Source organism: Pan paniscus, chromosome 12 (genome assembly GCF_029289425.2).
Source record: "Pan paniscus chromosome 12, NHGRI_mPanPan1-v2.0_pri, whole genome shotgun sequence".
NCBI classification, from domain to species: Eukaryota; Metazoa; Chordata; class Mammalia; order Primates; family Hominidae; genus Pan; species Pan paniscus.
The window spans coordinates 30,325,506-30,347,532 of record NC_073261.2 but is presented as its reverse complement, the minus strand read 5'-3'; the positions used below and the strand labels follow the sequence as shown (position 1 = coordinate 30,347,532).

At 35.0% G+C, this 22,027-nt stretch overlaps 1 protein-coding gene across 4 annotated transcripts in view; it reads left to right on the top strand.

Moving 5' to 3' along the window:
• VWA3B (von Willebrand factor A domain containing 3B) overlaps positions 1–22,027 on the top strand; it is a 226,604-nt gene that overhangs the window by 6,577 nt on the left and 198,000 nt on the right. For all 4 annotated transcript variants that reach the window (XR_008624313.1, XR_008624314.1, XM_024927776.5 and 1 more), the window contains exon 3: positions 21,894–21,988. Coding sequence is in view for 2 of the 4 variants with exons in the window: in XM_024927776.5 (XP_024783544.1) it covers positions 21,894–21,988 (95 nt within the window). In the remaining 2 variants the exon portion in view is untranslated. The remainder of the gene's footprint in view (positions 1–21,893; positions 21,989–22,027) is intronic.

The following is a 22,027-nucleotide window of genomic DNA, read 5'->3' as shown; positions in this document are numbered from 1 at the left end:
CGATTCCCACCGCCACAACCACCCCAGCCTCTGATAAGCATCACTCTACTCGCTACTTCTATGAGATAAACTTTTTAAAATTCCACATGAGTGAGGTTATGTGGTGTTTGTCTTCCTGTGCCTTGGTTATTTTATTTAACATAATGCCCTTGAGGTTCGTTCACGTAGCAAATGACAGGATTTCTTTCCTTTTTATGGCTGAATAGTATTTAATTGTGTATATATACTATGTTTTCTTTATCCAGTCATCTATTGATGGACACTTAAGTTGATTTCGTTATCTTGGCTATTGTGAATAGTGCTGCACCAAACGAGAGTGCAGATATCTCTTTCACTTACTGATTTTATTTCCTTTGGATATACATATCCAGTAGTGGGATTGCCGGATCTTATGGTAGTTCTATTTTTAGCGTTTTGAGGAACCTCCATACTGCTTTCCATAATAGCTATATTAATTTACATTCCCACCAACAGTGTGTGTGAGTATCCTTTTCTCCATATCCTTGCCAACACTTATCTTTTTGATATTAGCCATTGTGACAGGAGTGAAATGGTATCTCATTGTGGTTTTGATTTGCATTTCCTTGACCATTAGTAATACTGAGCATTTTTTTCATATACCTGTTGGCCATTTGTATGATTTATTTTGAGAAATGTCTATTCAGGACTTTTGTCCATTTAAAAACCAGGTTTAGTTTTAATATTTAAGTTTCTTTAATATTTTGAATATTAACCCCTTTTCAGATGTGTAGTTTGCAAATATTTTCCCCTATTTCTGTAGGTTGTCTCTTTACTCTGTTGATTTTTTTCCTTTTCTGTAGAGAAACTTTTTACTTTGATGTAATCTCATTTGTTTATTTTTGCTTTTGTTGCCTGTGCTTTTGAGGTCATATCCAAAAAATCATCGCCCAGATCGATGTCATAGATCTTTTCCCTTTTTCTTCCAGTAGTTTCATATTTTCAGATCCTACAATTAAGTCTGTAATTCATTTTGAGTTGATTTTTGTATGTGGTGGCAATAAGGGCCTAATTTTGTTATTCTGCCTGTGGCTATACAGTTTTCTCAATACCTTTTATTGAAGAGATTGTCCTTTCCCCATTGTGTGTTCTTGGCACCCTTGTCAAAAATCAGTTGGCTGTACATACATATGTGGATTTATTTTTTGGCTCTCTATTCTATTCCATTGATCTATGTGTCTGTTTTTATGCCAGTATCATGCTGTTTTGATTACTATAGTTTTGTAGTATATTTTGAAGCCAGGTAATGTGATGCCTCCAGGTTTGTTCTTTTTGCTCAAGGTTGCTTTGGGTATTCTGGCTTTCTTTGTGGTTCTATACAAATTTAAGGATTGTTTTTTCTATGTCTGTGAAGAATGTCATTGGTATTTTGTTAGGGGTTACACTAAATCTGTAGAGCACTTTGGGTAGTGTGGATATTTTTAACAGTATTCATCTTTCCAATCTATGAACATGGAATATCTTTAAATTTGTGTCTTTTCAATTTCATCCATGTTTATAGTTTTTCTTGTAGATATATTCCACCTCCTTAGTTAAATTTATTCCTAAGTACTTTATTTATTTGTTTTTGGTAGCTATTGTAAATGGAATGGTTTCCTTTTACACTTTTTTGGATAGTTTGCTGTTAGCATGTATATCACTGCTGATTTTTGTTGTTAATTTTGTAGTCTGCAACTTTACTGAATTTGTTAATTAATTCTAACAGGTTTTTAGTGGAGTCTTTAGGATTTTCTCTGTATAAGATTGTGTCATCTGCAAATAGGGACAATTTAGCTTCTTTCTTTCCAATTTAGATGCTGTTAATTTCTTTCTGTTGCCTGATTGCCTTGGCTAGAACTTCTAGTACTGTTGTGAATAAAAGTGGTGAAAGTGGGCATCGTTTTCTTCCTCCAGATGTTAAAGGAAAATCTTTCAACTTTCCTGCCATTCAGTATGTTAGCTGTGGGTTTGTCATATATGGCCTTTACTGTGTTGAGGCACATTTCTTCTATACATAATTTGTTGAGAGTTTTTATTATGAAGAGATATTGAGTTTTGTCAAATGCTTATTCTGCATCTATTGAAGTGATTATGTAGTTTTTTGTCCTTCATTCTGTTAATATGATGTATCCCATTTACTGATTTGCATATGTTGAACCATCCTTGCATTTCTAGGATGAATCCCACTTGATAATGGTGAATGATCTTTTTAATGTGTTATTGAATTGGTTTGCTAATATTCTGCTGAGCATTTTGCATCTATGTTCATCAGGGGTATTGGCCTGTAAGTTTTCCTCTTTTGTTGTGACCTTGCATGGTTTTGGCGTCAGGGTAATGTTGCCTCAGAGAATGGATTTGGAAATATTCTCTCCTCTTCAATTTTTTGGGAAGAGTTTGAGAAGAATTGGTATTAGTTCTTCTTTAAATGTTTGGTAGAATTCAGCAGTGAAGCCATTCAGTCGTGGGCTTTTCTTTGCTGGGAGATTTTTTTTTTTTTAAAGATGGAGTCTTGCTCTGTTGCCCAGGCTGGAGTGCAGTGGCACGATTTTGGCTCACTGCAACCTTTGCCTCCTGGGTTCAAGTGATTCTCTTGCTTCAGCCTCCCAAGTAGCTGGGATTACAGGCATGTGCCACCATGCCCAGCAAATTTTTGTATTTTCAGTAGAGACAGGATTTCACCATGTTGGTCAGGCTGGTCTCGAACTCCTGACCTCAGCTGATCCACCTGCCTCGGCCTCCCAAAGTGCTGGGATTACAGGTGTGAGCCACCATGCCCAGCCAGGAGATTTTTTATTACTGATTCCATCTCCTTACTCATTGGTTTGTTCAGATTTTAGATTTCTTCATAATTCAATCTGGGTAGAATGTATGTGTCCAGGAATTTATTCATTTCTTTTAGGTTATCTAATTTGTTCATGTGTAATTGTTCACAGTAGTCTCTTACGATCCTTTGTATTTCTGTGGCATCAGTTGTAATTTTTCCTTTTTTACCTCTGATTTTATTTAAGTCTTCTCTCTTTTTTTCTTAGTTTAGCTCTAGGTTTGTCTATTTTGTTTATCTTTTCAAGAGATTATCTCTTTGTTTTATTGATATTTTTATGTATTTGTATTCTCTATTTCTGCTCTGATCGCTATTATTTTCTTCCTTCTACTTGTTAAAGTTGTTTGTTTTTGTATTTCTACTTCCTTGAGGTGCAACATTGGGTTGTTTATTTGAGATATATATTTTTTGAAGTAGGTGTTTATTGCTATAAACTTTCCTCTTAGACTGCTTTTGCTGTACCCATAGGTTTTGTTATGTTGTATTTCCATTTTCATTTGTCTCAAGGAATATTTTAATTTAATTTAATTAATAAATTTTTTTACTTCAATAGATTTTGGGGTTCAAGTGGCTTTTGGTTATATGGATGAATTGTATAGTGGTGAAGTCTGAGATTTCAGTGCACCTGTAACCCAAGCAGTGCACATTGGACCCAATATTTAGTTTTTTATTCCTCACCGCATCCTCCCCACTTCTGAGTCTCCAAATTCCATTGTACCACTCTCTTTGTATACCTTTGTATACCCATGGCTTAGATCTCACTTATAAGTAAAACATTTTGGTATTTAGTTTTCCATTCCTGAGTTGCTTCACTTAGAATAATGGCCTGCAGCTCCATCCAAGTTGCTGCAAAATACATTATTTCATTCTTTTTTTATGCCTGAGTAATATTCCACATTTTCTTCTACCACATTATCCACTCATTGGTTGATGGGCACTTAGATTGGCTCTATATCTTTGCAGTTGTGAATTATGCTGTGAGAAACATACATGTGCAGGTGTCCTTTTAAGACCATTGTCTTCTTTTCCTTTTGGTAGATACTCAGTAGTTCAGTAGTGGGATTGCTGGATAAAATAGTAGATCTACATGTAGTTCTTTAAGAAATCTCCATACTGTTTTCCATAGAGGTTGTACTAATTTGCATTCCCATATATAAGCATTCTTTTTTTCTTTTTTTAACCACATCCATGGCAACATCTATTGTTTTTTGACTTTCTATTAATGGCCATTCTGGCTGGGGTAAGGTGGTGTATCATCCTGATTTTAATTTGCATTTCTCCAGTGATTAATGATGTTGAGCATTTTTTCGTATGTTTGTTGGCCATTTGTATATCTTCTTTTGGGAATGTCTATTCATGTCATTTGCCCATGAAATATTTTAATTTACCTTTTAATTTATTTATAGACCCATTGGTTATTCAGGTGCATGTTTAATTTCAATGTATTCGTTAATTTTCCAAAGTTCCTCCTAGTGCTGATTTCCAGTTTTATACCATTGTGGTCTGAAAAGATACTTGATACGATTTCAGTCTTCTCAAATTTGGTAAGACTTGTTTTGTGACCTAACATATGAGCTATCCTAGATAATATTATGTGTGCAGTTGAGAAGAGTGTGTATTCTGCATCTGTTGGGTAGAATGTTCTGTGTATGTTTATTTGGTCTAGAGTTCAGTTTAAATCTAACATTTTCTGGTTGATTTTCTCTCTGGATGATCTGTCCATGCGAAAGGGCAATACTGAAGTCCTCTGCTATTATTGTACTATTATTGCATTGTAGTCTATGTCTTCCTTCAGATCTATTAATATTTTCTTAATTATTAATTAGATTGGATGCATATGTTTGAAATTTTTATACCCTCTTGATGAATTGACCCCTTTTTGATTATATAATAACCTTCTTTGTCTCTTTTTACAGTGTTTGACTTAAAATATATTTTATCTGACATAAACATAGCTACCCCTGTTCTCCTTTGGTTTCTATTTGTAAGGAATATCTGCTTCTATCCTGTCATTTTCAGTCTGTGTGTCCTTACAGGTGAAGTTAATCTCTTGTAGGCAGCATATAGGTGGATCTTGTTTTTTATACAGCCACTCTGTGTATTTTGATTGAAAATTTAGTCCTTGAACGTAAGTTCAAGGTAATTATTGATAAGTAAGAACTTACTGCTGCCATTTTGTTAATTGTTTTCTAGTTGTTTAGTGGATCCTTTTTTGTTTCTTACTCTTTCTTTGTGATTAAGTGATTTTTCTCTAGTAGTATGTTTTAATTACTTGCGTTTTATTTTTAGTGTATCTATTATAGGTTTTTGCTTTGTGATTACCACAAGGCTTACAAAAACCATCTTATAGTTATAAGAAGTTATTTTAAGCTGATAACAAGTTAATTTTGATCACAAAAAGCTTCTAAACTTTAACTCTATCCCCCAATTTTGAATTTTTGATATGATTTATATCTTTTTCCATTGCACATCCCTTAGCAAATTATTCTAGTTATTATTATTAATAGTTTTGTCCTTTAATCTTTATACTAATGATATAAGTAATTTAAAAACCACCATTGCAGTATTAGAGTATTCTGAATTTGTGTACTTAGTGAGTTTTATACTTTTAGATGTTTTTGTGTTACTCATTAGTGTCCTTTTCTTTCAGCTTAAAGAATTCCCTTTAGCATTTCTTATAAGGCAGGTCTGGTAGTGATGAACTCTCTCGGCTTTTGTTTATCTGTGAAAGTCTTTATCTCTCCTTCATTTGGGAAGGACAGCTTTGGTGAGTACAGAATTCTTGACTGGCAGGGCTTTTTTTTTTTCTCCTTGAGCTCTTTGAATATATGATTCTATTCTCTTCTGGCCTGTGAAATTTCTGCTGAGAAGCTGGACATATTGGAACTTCCTTATATGTTACTAGCTTCTTTTCTCTTCCTGCTTTCAGCTTTCTCTCTTTGTCTTTGATATTTGACAGTTTGATTATAATATCTTTTGGGGTAGTCTTATTTAGATTGGATTGGAGGATTAGAGACTTTTGACCTTTCTGTAACCAGATATTTATATCTTTCTCCAGGTTTGGAAAGTTTCCTGCTATTATTTCTTTACTCTTTCTACCCCTTTATCATTCTCTACTCCCTTTTGAACATTTGCTCTTTTGATGCTTTCCCATAAGTCCCATAGCTTTCTTCATTCCCTTTTTCTTTTTTATTTTTTCTGCTCTGTATATTTTCAAAATAACTTCTCTTCAAATTCCAGATTCTTTCTTCTGCTTGTTCAATTCAGCTGTTGATACTCCCTATTGCATTTTTCTTTGTGTTCAGTTATTTTTCAGCTCCCTGGTTACTGTTTTGTTATTATCATGCCAATCTCTCTTACATTTTTTATTCTGGTAACTTATGGTTTTCCTTATTTTGTTGAATTGTTTCTCTGTATTTTCTTGAAGTTCACTGAGCTTCCTTAAAACAGCTACTTTGAAAATGTTGTCAGGCCGTTCATACATTTCCATATTTGTAGGGTCAGTCACTAGCACGTTACTATGTCCATTTGGTGATGTCATGTTTCCTGGATCGTTCTTGATCCTTGTGGTTGTACATCAATGTCTGCATTAAAGAAGCAGGTGCTTATTCCAGTCTTTGCCATCTGGCTTTGTCTGGGAATATCCTTCATTAGTAACCCTGTCCACAGATTCTGGGCAAGTCATCTGGTGTGGTCCCTAAGCATGTGACCACTACAGACATTGCAGCACTAGGGGGTGTCCTAAGCCCAGGACCACCATGATGACTGGCACAGTGCTGGGTTAGAATCTTATGGCCACCAAGGCTGGCACAGCACTGGGCTGGATTCTTATGGCTGCTGTGGCTGATACAGTGTTGGGGCACACCCAAAGTCCATGGCCACTGAGGCTAGTGCCACACAGAGGCACGACTAAAGCCTATGGCGGCTGAGGCCTGCCTGTCACTGTGGGTTATTTTTAGTCCATGATCACTGTAGTCAGCCAGTGGTGATAAGGGCTAGAGCTTGCATTCATCTCACAGCAGCTATGGGTTCCTGTTTGGCACCAGGATAGATCTAGAGGCTTAGTCCACGAGTACCGGCCTGCAGTCAAGGGCCATGTGGATCTGCCTGCTGCTGGATTTTCCTGTGTCAGGCCCTGTATTAGGGTCCAAGGTAAAGTCCTATTCTTTCTTCCCTGTCTTTTGCCCAGATAGTGGTATTTTTCTGCATTGTGCTGCCTGGGGTTCAGGGAGGGGTGATGCAGGTAAGGTAAAACTATCCTTTATACCCTCATGTTATGCTGTAACCAGGTACCGTGATCTGTCACCTGGTTTTCTTAGCTCTTGTGAAGGTATTTTTGTGTGTAGACAGTTGTTCAAATTGATGTTTCTGTAGGGGACAATCACTGGAAAGTCCTGTTTTGCCATCTTGCTCTGCCTTCATCTCTGTTCTTTCTTTTTTAAAAGACAAAATAAAAAATAAATAGAAGTTATTTGTATTTACTGATACCCCAGCCAATGTCTTGTTCATCTCCTGGGATGTGCAAGTCCTTTTTGGAGGCCACTGATTAAAACAATAGCTGTGTGAAGTTTCAGGGAAAATGTACTGTTTTCCTACTGCGGCCTGCTTTGTGTTATGGTCTGCTTTTTCCTAAATGCATTGGCCAGAATGTTGGTTCTTAACTCCCAGTAGTGCTGCCCACCACAGAAAGCATGAAAATGTGTGAGTGTATATACAACGTATATATATTTTTGCATGATGTATTGTTGGGATGCCATTGAAATATAAGGCCTGGGAATCCAGAGTACTGAGTGTCTTACAATGTATGAGACAGCCCATTCAGCAGGAACTGCCCTGTCCAACATGTTAGTAACATTGCCCCTGAGGAGTACTCCTTCAATCAGGGAAATTTCCACTACTAGGACTTTACTCAGTAATTCTGAATTAGTCAATTAATTAATTAAACAAATATTTATTGAGCAACCATTAATACCATTTTTTAACCAGATTATTTACCAATTCCTTGCCAGCTTTGTTCTATTCTGGTACTAAAGAAGATCTAGGGGATGTGGTTGTTGTAGATTGATTTGGAGGCCCATTCAAATGGCAAGGCCTTGTTCTTCAGGGCTCAGCCTGTGCTTTTTACATATACATCCTTTCACATGGACTACAGCCCTGTGCCATCTAAATATCTTTTGAGTAGGGTCTCCCAGAGTCAGGGCCTGTGGAATTCCCATATAAGGAAAAATACTAGAAGCAGTTTTATCCCATCTTTCTTTTTTTTTTTTTTGCATGTTTATATTTTTTATTTTTTATTTTTTGTATTTATTGATCATTCTTGGGTGTTTCTCAGAGAGGGGGATGTGGCAGGGTCATAGGATGATAGTGGAGAGAAGGTCAGCAGATAAACACGTGAACAAAGGTCTCTGGTTTTCCTAGGCAGAGGTCCCTGCGGCCTTCCGCAGTGTTTGTGTCCCTGAGTACTTAAGATTATGGAGTGGTGATGACTCTTAAGGAGCATGCTGCCTTCAAGCATCTGTTTAACAAAGCACATCTTGCACCGCCCTTAATCCATTTAACCCTGAGTTGACACAGCACATGTTTCAGAGAGCACGGGGTTGGGGGTAAGGTTATAGATTAACAGCATCCCAAGGCAGAAGAATTTTTCTTAACACAGAACAAAATGGAGTCTCTTATGTCTACTTCTTTCTACACAGACACAGTAACAATCTGATCTCTCTTTCTTTTCCCCACATTTCCCCCTTTTCTTTTCGACAAAACCGCCATCGTCATCATGGTCTGTTCTCAATGGTCGCTGTCTCTTCGGAGCTGTTGGGTACACCTGCAGAAAGGCTGTCACTTCACACTTGGAAGATTGCACAGTGGCCAGGCAGAGGTGCTTCTTACTTCCCAGATGGGGCGGCCGGGCAGAGACGCTACTCACTTCCCAGACGGGGTGGCGGCTGGGCAGAGGCTCTCCTCACTTCCCAGATGGGGCAGCCGGCCCTTATTTCAAATAAACCTAATTCAGTCATGAATGTTAGCAAAAATACCAATTTCTTACATTTTGTTAAGAATTTTTTCATCTAAGTTCGTAAGAGATATTGCTCTGTAACTTTCTTTTCTTGTAACGTCATTGTCAGGTTTCAGCATCAAGATTATGCTGGACTCAAAATGATTTGGAAGTGTTCCTCCTCCTCTATGCTTTGATGGCATTTGTACACGATTGGTATTTCTTCTTTAAATGTTTGATACAACTGACAAGTGAAATTTATCTGGGCCTAGTTTTGTTTGTGGGAAAAGATTAATAAAAAATTCAATTTATTTAATAAACAGAGGGCTAATCAGATATTCTGTTTCATAATGCCAATTTGGAAAATTGTGTTTTTCAAGGAATTTCCTCAACATTTTCTAATATGCACACACCAACAGTATTTTCCTCAACAGTATTTTCTAATATGTTGGCAAAGCATTGATCATAATATGCCCTTAACAGCCTTTTAATGCATGTAGGATCTGTAGTGATGTCACCTCTTTCATTCTTTTTTAATGCCTGTAGAATTCTTTTTTAATGCCTGTAGGATCTGTAGTGATGTTACCTTTTTCATTCCTGATATTGATAATTTGTGTTTCCTCTGATTTTTTTCTTGCTAAGTCTTGTTAGCAGTATATAATAACTCTTTTCAAAGAAACACATTTTTAGTTTGCTGGTTTTTAAAATTCTTTGTCTTCTATTTCACTGGTATCTGACTTAATCATCATTATTTATTTCTTTCTGCTTACTTTGAGCTTGATTTGCATTCCTTTTTCCTGCTTTTAAAGATATAAATTTAAGTAATTATTTTTAAACCTTTCTTCTTTTCTAATATAATCATTTAAAATTGTAAGTATTCCTCTAAGCGTTGTTTTAGCTGAATGCCACAAATCTCAATCAGTAGTGTTTAATATTATTGCTTTAAAATTTTTCCCTTGTGATTTTTTTTCTTGAATACACTTTAAAAAATGTGTTGTTTAATTTCCAGTTATTTTAGGACTTTTAAAAGTACTTGTTTTTGTTGGATTACTAATTTAATTACATCGAGGTCAGAGAATATAGTCTGTAAGATTTTGATCTTTTGAAATTTACTAAGATTTGTTTATGGCCAGAGTCTATCTTGGCAAACATTGCATGCACACTTGAAAAGAGTGTGCATTCCACAGTTGTTAGGTAGTATTTATAAATGTTAATTAGATCAAGATGGTTGAAAGTCTTGGGAGAAAAATTATATATATTTAGTGCTTTTTTTGTCTACTGGATTTGTTCATTTCTCCCTTAGTTCTGTAAGTTTTGTTTATGTATTTTGAAGTTCCAAATGCATACACATTTAGGATTGTTATGTTGTTCTAAGGACTTGACAAATTTTAATAATTCTGATATGTCATATTTATTTCAGACATTAGTCATTGTTTTGATGTTTACTTTGATATTAATATAGCCACTGTAGCTTTCTTATTCTTAAGTTTTACATGGTGTATGTGTTTATAATCTTTAATGATAAATATCTATAGTCTATATATTAAAGAGGGCTTCTCATGGACAGCATATAGTTGGAGTTTGTGTTTTTAATGCAGTTGCATATGTCTTTTAATTAATTAATTCAACCAATTAATTATATCAGTTAGTGTCTTTATCCATTTGTGTTGCTGTAAAGGTATGACTGAGGCTGGGTAATTTATAAAGAAAAGATGTTTATTTGGCTGATGGTTCTTCAGGCTATACAAGAAGCATGGTACCAGCATCTGCATCTGGTGAGGGCCTCAGGAAGCTTCCACTCATGATAGAAGGCAAAGGAGAGTTGGTGTGTGCAGATCACATGTCAAGAGAGAAGGCAAAAGACAGAGCGGAAGAGGGACCAGGCTCTTTTCAACAACCAGTCCTCATGAGAACTAAGATTGAGAACTCCCTCATTCCCACGAGAATGTCACCAAGCCATTCATGAGGGATCTGTCCCCATGATCCAAACACTTCCCATTAGGCTTCACCTCCAACATTGGGGATCAAATTTCAACACTAGGTTTAGAGGTCAAATATCCAAACTATAGCAACTAGTGTTTGATTCTATACATTTAATGTAATAATTGATATATTTAAATGTAGGTCTACCATGTTACTATTTGCTTTCTATTTGTCCGATCTTTTTCTTTCATCTGTGTTTCTCCTTTTGGCCTTCTTTTGTGCTAAATGAATATTTTTTAGTGTTTCATTTAATGAAATCTTTATTTTTCATTTAATTGGCTTTCCTTGTTACATCCTTAACTTGTTACAGTCCACTAAAAGTAGATTTCATATGACTTCATATAAAATGAAACAAGTTTTCAACACTCATACCTCCCCTTACTCCTCACTCCTGTCCTTGGTGTTACTGTTTTAATATATTTTATTTTTACATACATTATAAATCTCACAATTCAGAGTCATAATTTTTGCTTTTAAAAGTCATCTGTTTTTTAAAGAAATGGAGAAGAAAACTATACACTGCTAAGATCCACATGTTTACCACTTAAAATATTCTTCCTTCTTGTAGGATTTGAGGTTTCAACTGATGTTATTTCCTGAATAATTTCTTTTAGGCATTTCTTACAGTGCAGGTCTGCTGGTGACAGCTTTTTTCAGTTTTTGTTTATCTGAAATTATCTTTATTTCACCTGCACATTTATTTATTTACTCATTCATTCATTCATTCATTTATCCATTTGTACATCCATACTTATATATTCTGAAGTAATTGTAAAGTGTAAAGATCCCATGTACCTTTCACCCAGTTTTCCCAATGGTCATATCTTGTAAAATAATAGTATAATATCAAAATGAGGAATTTGACATGTATGCAATGTGTTTGCAAGTCCATATAATTTTATCACTTGTGTAGATTTCTGTAACCACCACTACAATCAAGAGAGAGAACTGTTTATCACCACAAAGATCTTCCTATGTTACCCCCTCCTATGTTTTTTTCTAAATGTTTCATAATTTTACATTTAGCCTGTGATCTATTTTGAATTAGTTTCTGTATAAGGTTCACGTTTTTTTGTAATCCCAGCACTTTGGGAGGCTGAGGTGGGAGGATTGCTTAAGCCCAGGGTATCAAGGTTGCAGTGAGCTATGATCACACCACTTCACTCCAGCCTAGGTGATAGAGTGAGACTCTATCTCTTAAAAAACACACACACACACAAAAGCAAATGGTTCATTTTTTTTTTACTATGGGTGTTCAGTTGCTCCAGTGCATTTTACTTAAGTGACTATCCTTCCTACTTTGAATTGCTTTTGGATTTTTGTTAAAAGTTGGTTGTGCCTATATTTCCAGGTTCTCTATTTTGTTTTTATTTATTTATTTGATTTATTTTTTTTGAGACGGAGTCTCGCTCTGTTGCCCAGGCTGGAGTGCAGTGGTGCAATTTCAGCTCACTGCAAGATCCGCCTCCCAGGTTCACGCCATTCTCCTGCCTCAGCCTCCCAAGTAGCTGGGAATACAGGCGACCACCACCATGCCTGGCTAATTTTTTGCATTTTTAGTAGAGACTGTGTTTCATCGTGTTAGCCAGTATGGTCTCGATCTCCTGACCTCATGATCCACCCACCTCGGCCTCCCAAAGTGCTGGGATTACAGGCGTGAGCCACTGCGCCTGGCCCTAGGTTCTCTATTTGTTCTATTCATCTGTGTTTCTCTGTCAATATCACACAGTCTTGATTACTGTAACTATAGAATTTCTTGAAATTGGGCAGGGTGAGTCCTCCTACTTTATTTTTTTTTCAAAATTGTTTTAGCTACTCTAGTTCATTTGCCTTTCCAAATAAATTTTAGAATAACTGTGTTCATGTCTACAAAAATATTGCTATAATATTGATAGGAGTTGCATTAAACCTGTATATTAATTAAAGGAGAATTGACATCTTTACTATGCTGACGAAAATGCTGAGTCTTTCAGTTCACGAATATGAAACATCTTTCCATTTATTTACATATTATTTGATTTCTTTCATCAGCTGTCTTAAAATTTTCAGTATACGAAGCCTGCACATGTTTTGTTAGATTTATACCTAAGTATTTTATTTTTTTTAGCAGTTATAGATGGAATTGTATTTTAAATTTTGGTTTTCACATGTTCATTCCTAGTATATAGAAATATGACTGACTTTTGCATGTTAACCTTCTATCTTGTGATCTTGCCAAACTCACTTATTCTGGAAGATTTCTAGGTAGACTATCATGCCATCTGCAAAGAGGAAAAGTCTTATTTCTTTCTTTCTCATCTATGTGTCTTGTCTTTCCTTTTCTTGCTCTGTTACACTGGCTAGAACTTCCAGCACTATGTTGAATAGCAACGGTAAGAGTGGATGTCCTTGCACTGAAAGCTTTCAGTCATTCACCACTAAGTATGATGTTAACTGTAGGTTTGCAATAGATTTTTAAAAATTGTATTGTGGAAGGTCCCTGATATTCCTAGTAATCTGAGAATTTTTATTATTAATGGGTGTTGAATTTTGTCAATTTTTTTCTCCATCAATTGATAGCATCCTGTGATATTTCTTTGTTAGCCTGTTACTTTAATGGATTATATTAATTTTTTTAATCCAGCCTTGCATCCCTGGAGTAAACTAGAGCATGTTTTAGAAGTCTTTTTATATTATACATTGCAGAATTCAATTTGCTAATGTTGTGTTACGGATTTTTGCATCTGTATTCTTGAAGAATATTGGTCTGTAGTTTTCTCTTTTTTAAATAATGGTTTTGTCTGGTTTTGGTATGACAAGGCTAGCTTCATAAAATGAGTTGGGACGTATTCCTTCCTCTTCTATTCTCTAGAAGATGTTTTGTAGAATTATTATTTTTTGTTTCTTGTTGAGATAACAAGAAACAATGTAGAATTAATATTAATTATTCTTTAAACATTTGGTAAAATTCTCCAGTGAACTCATCCAGGCCTGGAGATTCCTTTTTGAAGAAGTTTTAAGTCAAGAATTTGACTTTCTTAAACAGATATAGGACTAGTCAAATTATTTTATATTGTGTGAGTTGTGGTAGTTTGTTTTCTGAGGATTTAATTCATTTCATCCAAGTTGTCTAATTTGTGAGGAGTTTGTAGTATTCTATTATTCTTTTGATGTCTACCGCATCTTTTGTGGTATTTCCCATTTTATTCTTGATATTTGTAATTTATACCTTCTCTCTTTTTATCTTTGTCAGTCTTACTAGAGGTTTGTCAGTTTATTGATCTTTAAAAAATACCAGCTTTTTTGTTTGGTTTTCTCTATTGTTTTTCTGTTTTCAATTTCATTGATTTCTACTTTGATCTTTATTATTTATTTCCTTCTGCTTGTTTGGGTTTATTTTGCTTTTCTTTTTTCTAATTTCTTCAGTTGAAAGCTTTGATTATTGATTTGAGATTTTATGTTTTCTTATGTAAGCATTTAGTGCTACAAATTTCCCTCCAGTCAGTGCTTTAGCAATGTCTCACAAATTTTTATATGTTATATTATTATTTCCACTTACTTTAAAGTCTTTTATTTTCATCAAGACTTCCTCTTTGACTTACGGACTTTTAGATGCGTATTGTTTAGTTTCTAAATATTTGTAGATTTTCCTGTTATCTTTTTATTTATTTTTGATTTCTAGTTTGTTCCCATCTTGGACAGAGCACGTACTTGTTTAGTTTCAGTTCTTGTAAAATGTTTAGGATGTTTTATAACCAAATATGTGCTTTGTTTTGTACATGTTCCATGAATACTTGAAAAGAGTGTGTATTCTGCTGTTGTTTTATAGAGCTTTCTATAAATGTCAGTTAGATCCTGTTCATTGATGGTGTTGAGTATCCTTCCTGATTTTCTTCTTGTTGTTCTATCAGTTATTGAGAAAGCAGTATTGAAGTTTCCAAGTATAATTGTGGATTTGTCTATTTCTTCTTTCAGTTATTCTGTTTTTTGTTGCAAATATTTTGCAGTTCTATTGGGTGATACATACACATTTAGGATTGCTATGTCTTTCTGGTGGATTGACACCTTTGTCATTATATAATGTCCTGCTCTGTCCCCAGTAATATTCTTTGCTATGAAGTTTATTTTTCTAATATAGCCAATCCTATTTCCTTTTTTTAAATATTTGCATGGCCTATCTTTTTCCATCCTTTTACTTTTAACTTATATATATAATTATATTTGAAGCAAATTTCCTGTAGACAGTATATTGTTGAGTCTTTTCAAAAAAAATCCTCTTTGCCAATCTCTATCTTTTACTAGGTATATTAGACCATTTACAATTAACGTGATTATTGATATGTTAGAGCTTGTTGACCATTTTATTTTTCGTTTTCTTTTTCTCTGTTTTTGGCTTGTCTGTTTTTTTCCTACCTGCTTTTGGGTTACCTAAACACTTTTTAGAATTCTTATTTATCTATAATGTTTCTTTTTTTTTTTTTTTTTTTTTTTTTTTTTTGAGACAGAGTTTTGCTCTTGTTGCCTAGGCTGTAGTGCAATGGCACAATCTTGGCTCACCACAACCTCCGCCTCCCGGGTTCAAGCAATTCTCCTGCCTCAGCCTTCCGAATAGCTGGGATTATAGGCATGCACCACCATGCCCAGCTAATTTTGTATTTTTAGTAAAGACAGGGTTTCTCCATGTTGGTCAGGCTGGTCTCGAACTCCTGACCTCAGGTGATCCGCCCACCTTGGCCTCCCAAAGTGCTGGGATTACAGGTGTGAGCCACCGCGCCCGGCTATAATGTTTTCTATTGTATATCTTCATATGGCTTTTTTAGTGATTGTGTTAGGTGTTACATTATGAATACATACATTATCAAAATCTACTGATGTCAACATTTTACCAGTTTGAGTGATGAGCAGAAACCTTCTTTTCCCTTTATAGCCCTTTGCCCTTCCCATTTATAATAAAATGTATTATTTTATCTTCTTACATTGAGAATTACATTAGACTGTGCTAGAATTTTGGTTCAACCATCAAACATCATTTGTAATACTCAAAAGGAGAAGGAATGTCTATTTTATTTGCCTATAGTTTTGTTTACTGTGTTCTTCTTTCCTGATGGTCCAAGGTTCCTTCTTTTGTTATTTTCTTTCTGCTTAGAGAAGTTCTTTTATTCTTTAAGAGTAGCTCTGCTAGCCACAAATTCCTTTAGTTTCTTTGTCTGAGAATGTCTTTATTTCTACTTTATTCCTGAAGAAGAATTTCACCAGATGTAAGATTTAGGGTTGATAGTTCTTTTTTTTTTTTTTAGCACTTAAAAAATATTGTGCCCATTCTTTCTGGCCTCCATGGTTTCTGATGAGAAAACCACTATCATTAGAATTTATTTTTCCCTATTGATATATGCTTTAAAGATTTTTTTATTTGTCTTTTGTTTTCAGATGTTTGAGTATGATGTGCCTTGGTGTGAATTTATTTGCAATTATTATCTTCGAATTTCACTCAGATTCTTGAATCTGTTGCTTTATGTTTTTTGTTTTTGCCAAATTTGGAGAATTTTCAACCCTTATGTCTTTGAATTCTTTTTTTTTCTTCTTCTTTTTCTTCCCCCTACCCTCTTTCTCTTCTCCTTCTGTCACTCCAATAATATGAACATTGGATCTTTAAAAAAAAAAATCCTACATATCTGTAAGGCTCTGTTCAGTTTTTTCAGGCTATTTTTTCCCTCTTGTCTAGATTGGGTAATTTTTATTGTTCTCCAAGCTTACTCATTCTTCTTTTTTCATTTTGCTATTGAGTTCATCCATTGAGTTTTTAATTTTGATTATTCTATTTTTTGCTCTAATATTTCCATTTTATTCTTCTTTATATCTTCTATTTCTTTACTAAGACTTCCTATGTTTTTATTCATTTTGAGAATGTTTGTAATTGCCATTAAGTATTTTTATGGTTGTTGCTTTAAAATCCTTGTTAGGTCATTCTATGACATCTCTCATCTTGGTGTTGGTATTGTCAGTTGTCTTTTTTTATAATCTTCCTGGTTTTTTGAATGATGAATGATTTTTTATTGAAACTGGGACATTTCCAAAATTTTGTTTATATTTTTGGATTTAGGTGTACAAGTGCAGTTGTGTTACATAGATATATTGTGCAGTGGTGAAGTATGGGCTTTTAGTGTATCCATCATCTGAAGAGTGCACATTGTACCCAATAAGCAATATTTCATCCTTCACCCTTGATACAGTCTGGCTGTGTCTCTACCCAAATCTCATCTTGAATTGTAACTCCAACAATTCCCACGTTTGTCGGAGGGACCCAGTGGGAGGTAACTGAATCATGAAGGCAGGTCTTTCTCTTGCTATTTTCACAATAGTGAATAAGTCTCACAAGATCTGATGGTTTTAAGAAGAGGAGTTCCTTTGCACAAACTCTCTCTTTGCCTGCTGCTGTCCATGTAAGATGTGACTTGCTCCTCCTTGCCTTCCACCATGATTGTGAGGGCTCCCCAGCCACGTGGGACTGTAAGTCCATTAAACCTCTTTCCTTTGTAAATTTCCCGGTTTCAGGTATGTCTTTATCAGCAGTGTGAAAATGGGCTAATACAACCCCTGCTCCCCCAACCTTTTGGATTCTCCAGTGTCTATTTTTCTCTGCATGTCTGTGTGTTCACATGCCACTTAAAAGTGAGAAGATGTAGTTTTTCACTTTGTTTCTGAGTTATTTCATTAAGAATAATGGCCTCCAGTTCCATATATGTTGCTGTAAAAGACATGATTTCATCTTTTGAAATGGATGAGTAGTATTCCATAGTCTATACACACCATGTGGTCTATATATATAAACCACATTTTAAAAATACTACAGCAAACATATAAGGGCAGGTGTCTTTTTGATAAAATGATTTCTTTTCCATTGGGTAGATTACCAATAGTGGGATCAAAGGGTAGTCCTATTTTAATTCTTAAAGAAATCTCCATCCTGTTTTCCATAGAGGTTGTACTAATTTACATTCCCACCAACAGTGTATAAGCATTCCCTTTTCTCCACAATCTCACCAAAATCTGTAAATTTTTGACTTTTTAATAGTACCCATTGTGACTGGTGTGAAATGGTATCTCATTGTAGTTTTGATTTGCATTTCTCTGATGATTAGTGATGTTGAGCATTTTCTCTTGTTTCTTATCCACTTATGTGTCTTCTTTTGAGAAGTGTCTATTCATGTCTTTTGCCCATTTTTAAATGGGGTTGTTTTTTTGCTTGCTGAATAGTTTAACTTCCTTATAGATTCTGGATATTCAATCTTTATTGGATGCACAGTTTGCAAATATTTTCAATAAATATTTGCAAATATTTTCTCTTACTTTATAAGTTGTCTGCTTACTCTGTTGATAGTTTCTTTTGCTGAGCAGAAGCTCTTTAATTTAATTAGGTTCTACTTATCAATTTTTGTTTTTGTTGCAATTGCTGTTGAGGACTTAGTTATAAATTATTTGCCAAGGCCTGTGTCCGGAATAATATTTCTTAGGTTTTCTTCTAGGATTCCCTAGGATCTTATGTTTAAATTTTTAATCCATCTTCAATTAATTTTTTTATATAGTGAAAGGTAGGGGTCCAGTTTCATTCTTCTGCATGTAGCTAGCCAGCTATTTCAGAGCCATTTATTGAATAGGGAGTCCTTTCCTCATTGCTTATTTTTGTCAACTTTTTGAAGATCATATGACTGTAGTTGTGTGGCTTTATTTTTGGTTCTGTATTCTGTTCCATTGTTCTATATGTCTGTTTGGGGTGTGTGTGTGTGTGTGTGTGTGTGTGTTTTACCAGTACCATGCTGTGTTGGTTACTGTATCCTTGTAGAATAGTTTGAAGTCATTACCTTCATTCTTGAAGAACACTTTTGCTGGTTTTAGAATTACTGGTTGAAGTTTTTTTTTTTCTGACCTTTAAATATGTCAAGCCATTGTTTTCTGATTTCCACCTTTTCATCAGAGAAATCAGACATAATCCGTAACATTTTCCTTCCATATGATGTATATAATGTATCTTTTTTTCTATAACTGCTTTTAAGATTTTTCCTCTTTATTCTTGTTTTCAGCTATTGATATGCCTTCTTTTGGTTTTCTTTGTACATACATTGCATTGGATTTATCGAGCTTCTTGGATCTGTAGGTTTATTTTTAATCAAATCTTGGAAATTTTCAACTATTATTTCTTCTAATCTATTTTTACGCCCTATCTGTTCTCTCTTTTTCTTCTGAGACTCAAATCATAGTTTGCTAAGCATCTTGATATTGTCCCACAGGTCACTGAAACTCTGTTCATTTTGTCAATATTTTTTTTCTCTTTGTTTATCAGATTGAGTAATTTCTCTTGACAGATTTTCTAGGTTACTAACACTTTATTCTGGTACCTCCAATCTGCTGTGAAGCCCATACAGATATTGTACTTTTTGTTCTAAAATTTCCTTTCTTTTCAATTTCTCTGCTAAGTTCCCCATTTGTTCACTTATTATGATCACAGTTTTCTTTCCCTCCAACATTTTATATATATATAATGTTTATAGTATTTATAGTATACTTATAATATATTGAGGCCTTTTTCTTCTAATTTCAACATCTGGTCCATTTCAGGGTAGGTTTTATTGATTGCTTTTTCTTTTGACTATTGGTCACATTTTTCTCTTTGTTTATGTATCTGATAATTTTTTGTTCTATGCTGGACAATGTGAATGGTTGTAGAGACTTTGGGTTGTATAGTTTTCCTTTGGTATATGCAAACGATTGTTTCCAGGACCCCCTGTGTATACCAAATCCATGCATACTCAGTTCCTGCAGTTGTCTCTTCAGAACCCACATATATGAAAAGTTGGCCCTCTGTATGAGTGAGTTTCACATTCCACTGATACTGTATTTTTATCCACATTTGGTTGAAAAAAAATCTGCATATAAGTAGACCCATGCAGTTCGAAATCATGTTATTCAAGGTTCAACTGTATACTCCTTCTTCTAGGAGAAGTGATTTTTATTCTTATAAAAATTGATACTATATATTATTTATAACAGCTTTATTGAGCTATAATGTACCTACCTACAATTCAATGGTTTTAGTATATTCACAGATATGTGCAACTATTTAGAATGTTTTTATCACCTCAAAAAGAAACTCTGTACTTCTTAGCTCTACACTTTCCTACCCCTAAACTTTCTCTATAGATTTGCTTGCTTTGAGCATTTCATTGAAATAGAATTTATAATATGGGGTCTTTTGTGACTGGCTTCTTTTACTTAGCTTAATGTTTTTAAGGTTCATCCATGTTGTAACCAGCACCAATACTTTATTCCTTTCTGCGACCATATGTATTCCATTGTATGGCTGTACTACGATTTTCTTATCCATTTACCAGTTGATAGATGGAGAACTGATTTTCATTCTAGTAGGCAGTTAAGTTGGCTGGACTCAAACTCCAAACTCTCTCTTTCCTGCTAAATACATACAAATAACAAATGTCCTCCTTTTTAGGATGGATGCCATTCCAGTTTCTGCATGTTCTAGATTGCTGTCTAATGCCTACAAATAGCTCTTTTTATATTTCGTCCAGAATTTATCATATTTTTTCTGTGTGAAGGTTAGCTAATACAATCTACTCCACTGTTACTGGATGCAGAACTCACAGTGCCTTACATTTCAATTCCCAATACAGCTTATGAAGCCTTCCATAGTCTTATTTCCTTCAAGCCTCAAAAAACAGCTTCCTCTCCCAACTCCAGATAAATGTCTTAGGTAAACAGAGAATGCTGCTAGTGATATTTAGTCACTTCATCAATGTCAGCTAAGAAGGTGAAATCTTGGAAACACAAATTTTAGAGCTGGAGTGGTCTATTGAGTGAGATTATTGCTGATGGAATTCAAGTATCCATTCTTTACTCTTTACTATTGTGAAAGTTGCACTTCAAGACTTGAAATCACCCCTTGTGATTGGGGAGCAAGCCTGGCCAGGGTGTCTATAAAATTCAGCCTTGCTCTTTTTAGCTCTCCAGAGGAGGCTGTTATCCTGCCTTCCTAGTAAGGCAGAGGGAAGGAAGTACCAGCACCACAAGTACCACCATTCTGTCTCCCACCTTTGGGACTTAAAAATAATAATTAAAATTACAATAAAATAATCATCAGATAAAAAACATCTCTGTGAAGCCTTACCTCATCTTCTGTCCTGCCAAATCCTAGCTAGTCGTTGAATCCTCTCCATAGGCTTCTGAGAGTTCCATGAAGGAGTAGGACTATGTTGTAGGTAACAAGAAGGAGTAGGACTATGTTGTAGGTAACAATTGTATTCCTATCCTGTAAGCATGCCTAGTACATAGTAGGCACCCAATAAGGGTTTATGCAACAGATATTTGAATAGCTGAGCATATAATCTGATAAGGAGAAAATCTTGTAGTTCTGACATTCTGTATGGCAATTCTGAATCTGTGACCGGCTGGCTTTATTTCAGTGATTTAATTATGACCCTCCAGTTGAGAGTACAGTTGAAATATCTAAGTGAAATTTTAAAAACCCTGAAAACCAAGTCCAAGTCACGAATAACTTCCTATGTTGCTTTTTTTTTTTAACCTCTGTTGTAATTACTCTGGACCAAAGTACAAGGAAACTAGGACACAAATTCTATTCTTCCTGTTTATTCATGCATTAAAAGATTACAATGCCGTTCTCACTCATAGGTGGGAATTGAACAATGAGAACACTTGGACACAGGATGGGGAACATCACACACCAGGGCCTGTCGTGGGGTGGGGGAAGGCGGGAGGGATAGCATTAGGAGAAATACCTAATGTAAATGATGAGTTGATGGTTGCAGCAAACCAACATGTCACATGTATACATATGTAACAAACCTGCACATTGTGCACATGTACCTGAGAACTTAAAGTATAATGAAGAAAAATATTACAATGCCGTAGACAGTTACATTTATCACAGCACCTAGAAATACTTCATGATTTAGAACAGAATAGAAAGCATCACAAATTATTGATGGCACAAGATATAATTTGAATGGTGTCAGAGAAAAACATTTCAAAATAAAAATAGGAAGGTTCACTCATGTACTACTGTTTTGATTGTTTTTCTTTATAAAAATGCAGATTATGTGGCGTCTCTGGGGAGACCTGTGGCTTCTCGGTATGCTGATGGTCTGTTTCCACAGCTCTACAGAGCAGAAGATGGCAGAGTATACAATGTAAGTCAGAGTTCCCTCAATGCGCAGTCCTGTAACATG